General features: G+C 34.1%; 1 protein-coding gene across 1 annotated transcript in view; it reads left to right on the top strand.

The window, feature by feature from the left end:
• Positions 1–2,866: 2,866 nt before the first annotated feature.
• The window catches only part of LOC146996655 (uncharacterized), a 36,996-nt gene continuing 31,167 nt past the window's right edge, over positions 2,867–8,695 (top strand). The window contains exon 1 of the mRNA XM_085819732.1: positions 2,867–2,906. Coding sequence (XP_085675858.1) covers positions 2,867–2,906 — 40 coding nt within the window. The remainder of the gene's footprint in view (positions 2,907–8,695) is intronic.

The raw sequence follows: 8,695 nt of genomic DNA, 5'->3' as shown, positions 1-8,695 counted from the left end.
AATTTTTTCTTTTTTTTTTTTTAAATATCCGACCAACAAATAAAAGAAAACAAATAAAAGGAACTTATCTTATGAAATACAAGCTGCAGATGAACAGGAGGAGGAGAAATGCCCTCATATTTAAAAATTATCAAGATGCCAAGGAGGACGGCTGCTGAGCGTAGTAGAAAATGAGAAGAGTTCGTGGGTGGATAGTTTTCAAAAAAGTCCGGCAATTTCCATTGATTTAAGAAGCACTACGGAGGTTCTCTTTGATGTCCAATCCAATATTGAAGTTAGCATTTTTGTCGTGGGACACCGGAGCTAGCGATGCAGAAGACTCTTGATGGCGGCAATTAATTCTTAAAGATTAGGAAGGTCGAAGCAGATGGAAACTATTCATGGAGGAGAGACTGAAATTTCTTCTTAACGGCACTAGAACTAGGCATCACTAGCGATGCAGAAGACTCTTGATGGCGGCAATTAATTCTTAAAGATTTGGATTATCGATGTAGATGATACTCTATTCATGGAGGAGAGACTGAAATTTCTTCTTAACGGCACTAGAACTAGGCATCACTCTTCTTTGCATTTTCCTATTTTAATTATCTTTGAGTAACTTACATATTAAGGCACGGCAATGAGGAGCCTATAATTTAGTCGAGGTCATAATTCGTGCAACTAAGTCCCTCGTTCAAAACTCCAGGGCAAGAGGCCCGTAGATCCAAAGGCGGAAAAATGCATTTTTCGAGATGAAATTCTGCTACCAACGAGACAGCGTCAGATGGTAAGTAGAAAGTGCAAAAAAGTGTAAAAAGTCAGCTCGTCCCCTAAAACAACCCGTTAAAAGGGAGAGCGCCGGACTGCCAAGTTGGCGCAACCCATTTTTCGCCGAAAGTTGAAATAGTTGCAACCACAGCATACCCTCATGTTATCAAACTCGCCAAAACCACTATTTTGAAACCTCAACGGAAAATCTATGTCGCCAAACCCTCGCCAAATAACCACCACCTGCGACCGGGGGAGATTAGGAATTTCAACAACCCTGCAAGGGTCCCAACGAAAGAACGCTGAAAACTCGCAAAAAGTGACTTTTCAACCGGAAAGAAGGCATTTCATCCCCCTTTAACTAAATCACAAGCGAAACGAAGAAAATCTACTAATTAAAGCTCATAACTGAAATGCAATTAAAGTTAGAAAAATGAAAGTTATGCCAAATTAAAGAGCTAATTTTTCTGCAACTAATGATATTAAATACTAAGAAATCAAATTAATTTTTGACATGAAAAACTGAGTTTATTACGTAGAAACAAAAATACTTATCCATTGTTTGCGTGTACAAGATTGAAGACGCAGTTCGCGTAAACTCGGAAAGCCAAAATATATTACACTAGAATTAATAGGCCCAAAAAGAATATAACCAAACTTGTGTAGCTCAAATTTTGAATAATTACAACTTAAATTTTGATTTTTATGAATCACTTAATTAAATTAAATTCGCTACACAACAATTGGATTCAATAGTTTAAAAAAAATTAAGAACTGCATCTATTTATTGCTTTTAAATATCTTAGGTTATTCATCAGTAGGAGACCAAATAAATTTAAAACATAATTATCTTATATTTTTCCGAATGGCCTTGTGAACATGTTACAGCAAAGCAACGCAAAATTGCATTTCAAGACTATTGACCCATTTGGGCTAATAAATTCATCTCTAATTTCTATGATGCTAACAATTTTCTTGATCCATTGAATATTTATGTAAGAAAATAGTATGTATTAATGTAATTATAATTCATACTGTAGTTTTTTTAATTGCTGAACAGTATTCTTTACAGATTATTTTTAAACAAATAATAATATAATATTCTGTTATTTAGGGCCTCGAAAAGGATCTCCAGAGGTCAGGTCCAGACGCCCAATGTGCCCCTCTCAAGCGTCAACCAGGGTAAAATTAATACTTTTAACTTTTCGTTTTTGTACTTTTCATGAACAGCCTTCTTTTATATGATAACCATTTGGGATAGTAATTTTCCCATCTTTTCTCAATAACAAACTTTTTTTAGATGAGGCCCAGTTAATTTGAAATCGGGTTACTAGGGAATCTTTCATCAGTAGCATTCCAGAATTCCTTTGTTAATAAATTGATTTTGTCCGTCGTGCTGAGAAGGGACTATGACTGATTCGACACAAGATGCTTCCTAGCTGCATAAACAGTAGAACATTTTTTCTTAAACCCTCAATGAAAGTCTTTTTTTAAGAATCCAATTTATGAATTTTTGCATGCTAAAAATAGGTGTTTTGCTCTACGTGATGCTAAATTTGACTTTGTGGCATTTTTAATATATTGCAACTGTATTCAGGGACTACCGCAGTTCTGTAGGAAAAATGATCTGATGATTAAGTGAGCATCTGAAATGCTGCAATTTCTGCTTGGTCTATGATACCTAAAATAAATGTTCTACAGTAAATGTTGTATTAATGTAGGCACCAGTGTGATAATGTTTGTCCATGGTTGTTTCATTAACCAAGTGATAACATTAAATAATGAGAAAAATATTTTTCAGATTAGTGATGAAATTTAAGTAATTTCATATCAGAATATCAAGAAACATTTAAATAATTTCATTGCACTTTAGTTAGCTTAGGAACTGGTTAGCATGTCTTTAATACAAAAGTTCATTTAAGAATTGTTTATAATGTTCCTGGAGATTAACGGATCGATGTTGCATCTTGGATCAGGCAGCCTCATTAGAAGAGAATGTGTCGATCTAAAATTTTAAATTAAGCGAAAAGGTAACTTTACCTTATCCTAGATATTTTCAGGGATTTTTTTCCTTAAAAAATCTGCAGAATGTGTTTTGCTCCTGATGAAGAAAGACTTAATGCCTGATTGCCCTCAAAATGGATGGACTAATTCAAAATGTATGTCAAACTAAGGTTGCTTTTTTGCCGAGTTTTTTTAATGGTTGACTCAAATTGAAGCCAGTTTGTTATGCAGTAACATTTCTTTGCTTGGCAATTCTTAATTTGGTTATTTAGCAAATTTATTTTTTATTTGGCAATATTTCTTTATAACAATTTTATCATATTAATTGACTTCATGACAATTTTGACATTAAATATATATTTCTTTTCTTCTGACTGGTTGAGTAATTATATCTATCATAAGTCATGTGAATTCCGACAAATCTTAACGTACAATTCTCAACTTAGCATTCCAAGTAAGAATATATGTTACATAGCCCTTGTTTCCTCAAAACAGATGAAATGTATTGAATTAATGAAACTTAAAATGTGCGAATTCCATTCTCTCATCCTAAAGATATTCAGCTTAATTTTTCCTACAAAATTTTGTTTAATCTAGAATCTACGGCTGGCAACTTTTTATTGAGATTCAACCAATGTTTATTTTCTTAATATTTTCATTTAATTTTGTTCTTTTTTACATTAATATGTGGTACATTACTAAACTAAGTATTAAATATTAATATATTTTACATCAGAAGCATATAAATAGTTCAATAGCCTGAATCGGGCAATATGAAGTGAATTTAAATTAGCATGGAGTTTCTTTGCAATGGCATTGCTGGACACCATGGAGACCTCTCGGAAACTCCTGGTTTTTTTATATTTGGAGATTGGCAGTTGTGATATGATAATTAGAAGGGACAAAAATAAAAATTGTAAATGCTATCTATAAAAATAATGCAGATAAATTTTTGAATGTACTGTTTGTAAAAACTAAAAAGGTAAAATAAAATATGTTAAACAGTAATCAGATTGCAAAATGAAAAGAAAGAACCGATAATCAACAGAAATATTAAAGTTGCATCATTTTGTAAGAGTTATTTCCATTATGTTAAAATCATATACCGTAATTTCCGGAAGAAACGCCGCGGCGTTTACGTGTTTAAAACTTAAATTTTCAGCGGGTGCGGCGTTTCTACCCATGCGGCGTTTAGGTGCACTAAAAATAAAATATTTCCTATGATGGTCATTGTACATAGTTTGGATGGCCTTGTCATTGTGCATAGACTGGTGCTGTTCCCACACAAAAGACCACTCAGTTGCTTTTTGTGAACGTTATTTTGTTTACGTTCTTTTCCTTGAACAGACCTACATGCCTTATTCACGCTAAACGAGATCTCAGAACAATAACATTCTTCCCCCTTTCAAATCAACATTCTCATCAGTTTGAATAGTCTCTCTCCTCTGCCATTCGATGAATCTTCCAGGACCCATCCTCTTCCCACCCCTGCCTTTTCTGCAATTTTTTTCAAAGGCGGACACGGCTCCACCTGCCTCGTAATAACGAACTCTGACATATTTCCCCTTCAGCATGAATGGATTTTTCTTGGCATTCTGCCAGATACAGATCCCATCAGTTTGAGTACAAGTACCTGTTGGATAGTTTTTAAGTAAGAAGGGAGCGAAAATTTTTTGAAAATGTCCCTAAACGGTACAGAAGCTATACTGCTGGTTTTAAGCTTAACGTAATTTCACGTGCTGAACAAATTGGAAATCGAGCAGCAGCTCGAGAGTTTGAAGTGGACGACAGATGTATTCGATGTTGGAGAACTGAAAAAGAACTTCTTAAAAATATGCCACAACAGAAACAAGCCAAAAAAAGTACTGTAAGGTGGCCAAATCTAGAGGACGACCTTGCAAACTGGATAAAGGAGGAACGAGGAAAGGGAATGGCAATTTCAAATGTAAAAATTCGCTTTCAAGCAAAATTTATAGCAAAATGAATGAGCATAAATGATTTCAAAGGAGGTGTAACAGATTTATGAAAAGAAAATTATTTCTGTGCGTACTAGAACAACAGTCGGGTAACAATTACCAATGGAATGGCAGGATAAAAAGTCATCTTTTCTAAAATATGTGACAGCTATTATCGACAAAAAAAAAAACTTCTTCGGTCACAGATAATAAATATGGATGAAACGCTGTTAGCTTTCGACTCTCCTGCAAACAGAACTGTTGATGAAACTGGTGCAAAAACTGTATCTGTGTTTATGACGGGGCATGAAAGAATGTCATTTACATACGTGTTAGCTTGTGCCACAAATGGTGACGAGCTAAAGCCGATAATCATTTTTAAACGAAGGGAGATTTTCCTAACGACGTAATTATTTATGCAAACGAGAACGGCTAGATGTGCGAAACAATCATGCATGAGTGGCTACAAAAAGTTTGGCAGTGTCGTGTGGGATCTTTTTTCCAACCAAAGGGGTTATTGATAATGGATTCCATGCATGATCATTTCTTTGAGTCAGTGAAAACCAGATGTCAAAAATTATCTACAACCGAAGCAATAATACCTGGTGGTTTGACAAAAATCTTACAACCATTAGATTTGTCAGGTAATAAATCCTTCAAAGCTGTGGGAGTGAAGGGTGAGTGAAGGATTGCATACGTAAACCAAAAGCGGTAAAATGCGTAGAGCATCTTTTGAAGAAATTGCAAAGTGGGCAGGAAGTGCGTGGAAATCGGTAGAAACATCGTCAATAATAGCAGGGTTCAAAGAAGCTGAAATTATATCCTTAGATAAAGAGACTGTAAACCAAGAGCATGAATGTGATGATCTGGAAGACTTAGATTAGGATTTACTAAATCTTTTCAATTCAGATAGTGAAGATAGGTTGAGTTTTTGCATCTATACGGCCCACGACGATGTCACGCGCAATTTAATCTATTGCGGCGTTTACGCTGATGCGCCGTTTCTGTGTAATTTTAATTTTTTTCCTACCATTTTTCTCGAGTGCGGCGTTTACGCTGGTGCGGCCTTTCTTCCGGAAATTACGGTAATGAGGATAATTCTGAAACTATGCAGTTCATCCTATGTGTCCTGTTGTACATGCCAGTTCTTAGAACTGTAAAGACAAAAGAATATTCATATGACTTATTGTGTCCTTCGACCATCTAAGCAAAAATTCAGATTAAGATTTAAAGTAAGCCTGTTTATTAATCCTTCAGCAGCTGCAAGATTTAGCAGTTCTTTCTTCCTAAGCATGCAGCAAATTTGTACTGCAAGCTGCATTTGTTGGATTTGAAATGAAAGTAGTTTTTATTTTATATGCGCTTCAATTTAATATTACTTACTTTCCTTTAATTTTTTATTTAATGTCATTTCGCCACTAATAATTGTTAGTTTAGTTTCTTAGAAGTGGCAACAAAACAATTTATAGAATTAGGAATGTATGTTTCTGTAGTTAAGCTTATTTTAAAGAAGAATAACATGTTATATACATGAGTGATGTTTTACTTAAGTTAATAAATGAATCAGGGTTTGTACGGTCCTTAAGAGTCCTTAAAAGTCCTTAAGTTTTTTGTAATCGATTTTTGAGCCTTAAAAGTCCTTAATTTTAGCCCAAATCAGCAGAAGGTCCTTAATTTTAATCATCTAAAATTTTCTGTTTTTACGACTGCCATTTTGAGTGTGAATTAGCATTTTGGAGGAATATTTTTGGCAATTCACTGACGTATCTTTTGAATGGGTTATAAATTGTTTCTATTTCTAATATAAATGATGGGATACTCGAGTTTCTAAGCAAGAAGTGAAACATAAGCATTTCGAAATTCATTTTTTCTATAAAGAGTTCTTAAACAACTTTAACAACTGCAACGCTTTTGGAGTTGTGAATTCTTTTATTAAATGGTTCTAAATTTGACAACTTGTTAACATTTTGGCGATTTTAAGATCAGTTTCTATAGAAAATTTTTAATTCCGAGATCTGAGAATTTTTCGGCGATTTTTTTTAAAACATCATAACATTGATAAATTTCATTATAATAATGGTAATATATTAGAATTATATTTAAAAAATAACATTAAAATAAAACATTTTTATTTTTCACTGTCATATTATAAAGTTTCATTTTGGCAACTTATTATAGAATATTTTAAATCTGTAAAATAGACAAGGTATATAGCTATAAAGCATAATTTACGAAACAGCTCTTAGTAAAGGCAAAATTAGCTATGTAATTAACTAAAATGTCTTCTTTTTAATTTTTTCATAGTAAGCGTTTTTTCCATGTAATTGCCTCAGATTACATCATCCAACACCCATCAAGTACAACATATTCTTTGCATCTACTGAGACTTATGTATAAAACAACTTATCACCTCTGGTGCTTTAAAGGCTTATTGGAACCTTAAAGTATATTAACTGGGTTACAACCCCTAGAACTCCACACAAAGCTGTGACATTAACTGCAATAAGCAGAGCTTGACTAACTTTCAACACTTTTTAACCGTGCCTACATCAGGCCTTTCAGGTTCGTTCCAATCAGCAGGTCTCTCTAAAGACAAGTAGCAGAAGAACAACATTCAGTCTTTTGTTATGAATCATGCTGATTATAATCTCACTTCTCATTTTAACTTTATGTCGTTTGACATAAAATCTCCCTACTATTTGCTATAAACCTGTAGACTGTGTTACAAAATAAGACATTAAAAAAAAAAAAAAAAATACGTTATCTCTTGCAGATTTAATGTGCATGCAGCTGGAGTATTTCATGGACATAAAAAAAGCATTCATCCCGCCAGCAGTTGTATGCTTGTCTCAGAAATTAAGCCATGCATGTCTAAGTACATGCGCCCTATTAACCCTTTGCGGTGCACTATACGTTAACGTCGGAATTTCAATAAAAAAAGTTGTATGCAGTCTATTTAGTTCTAAAGGAGTATACAGGTAAAAGTTTGTAAAAATTGCACTTACCGTTTTAATTCTGTTCCATGAGGTGGAACACTGCGCCGCCAGACCTTTTAAAAGTGCGACTAAGCAAGCATTGCAGTGAAGCACGAAAATGAGTAGAAGCGTTTGTATAAGAATGAAAAAACTCTGTATTATAGCTGTATACATGTTTTCTAGGATATCCATAATATTCTTGAATATATATGGATAAATATCTTAATATTCTTGAACATATACGGATAAATATCTATACACAAAAGTCCTATATACAAAAATATTTACAAATTTTCCTATTTCTTAGCTTCGTGAAATTGTTCAAAGCAAGTTAAACCTTTTGATGGAAGCACAAACCAACTTTGTGGGTTTTCCACATAAAACTTGTTTTGTGCGGCTTCTGCTTCGTGCTACAGTGTGCACGTCATCTATGCGTACCCTTCAGCGGTATGTGTTCTACTATAGTGTTTTTACCCCCTCTTCAATGTTATCTCTGACGTTTTCATGGCACAGAGGAAATGCAGCAAATTTAAACGGAAATCTTTGTGCTGTAATCCGAGGGTAATTCATGAAACACTTTCAGCGCTTCAGAAAGAGTTAGGCCTCTCCGCGCCATTTATGGAAATTTCATAATTAAAAATTTAACTACGATTAATATTAATAATAAAGAAAAATAAGCCTATAATATATACATACACGAAAAATATCTACACTATTATTGAAAATAAACGGGAATGAGACTAAAATGCGACAGCAACAAATTCGCACAGGTCTAAGTAAAGATGAGTCAAGCTACTAATAAAATTCCCGCCTAAAAACTACTCCCAAAAAATTCGAGATGCCAATATTAGGGCTTTCATAACACAAAACACACCTCACCCCTCAATACTGCTTTGTTTGAATTCATCCCCCCCCCAAAACAACGGAAACAGAAAACGAAACAACGTATGTTTTCTCCTAAGCACAGATGTTCTGATTCGTAACAGCATGAGATCGCTAAAGGTGCCCCGCTAA

Source organism: Stegodyphus dumicola, chromosome 6 (genome assembly GCF_044657685.1).
Source record: "Stegodyphus dumicola isolate Sdum_Otavi_A_Nest chromosome 6, ASM4465768v1".
In the NCBI taxonomy this organism is placed as follows: Eukaryota; Metazoa; Arthropoda; class Arachnida; order Araneae; family Eresidae; genus Stegodyphus; species Stegodyphus dumicola.
The sequence above is the reverse complement of the archived record's forward strand: the minus strand, read 5'-3'. Positions and strand labels throughout refer to the sequence as shown.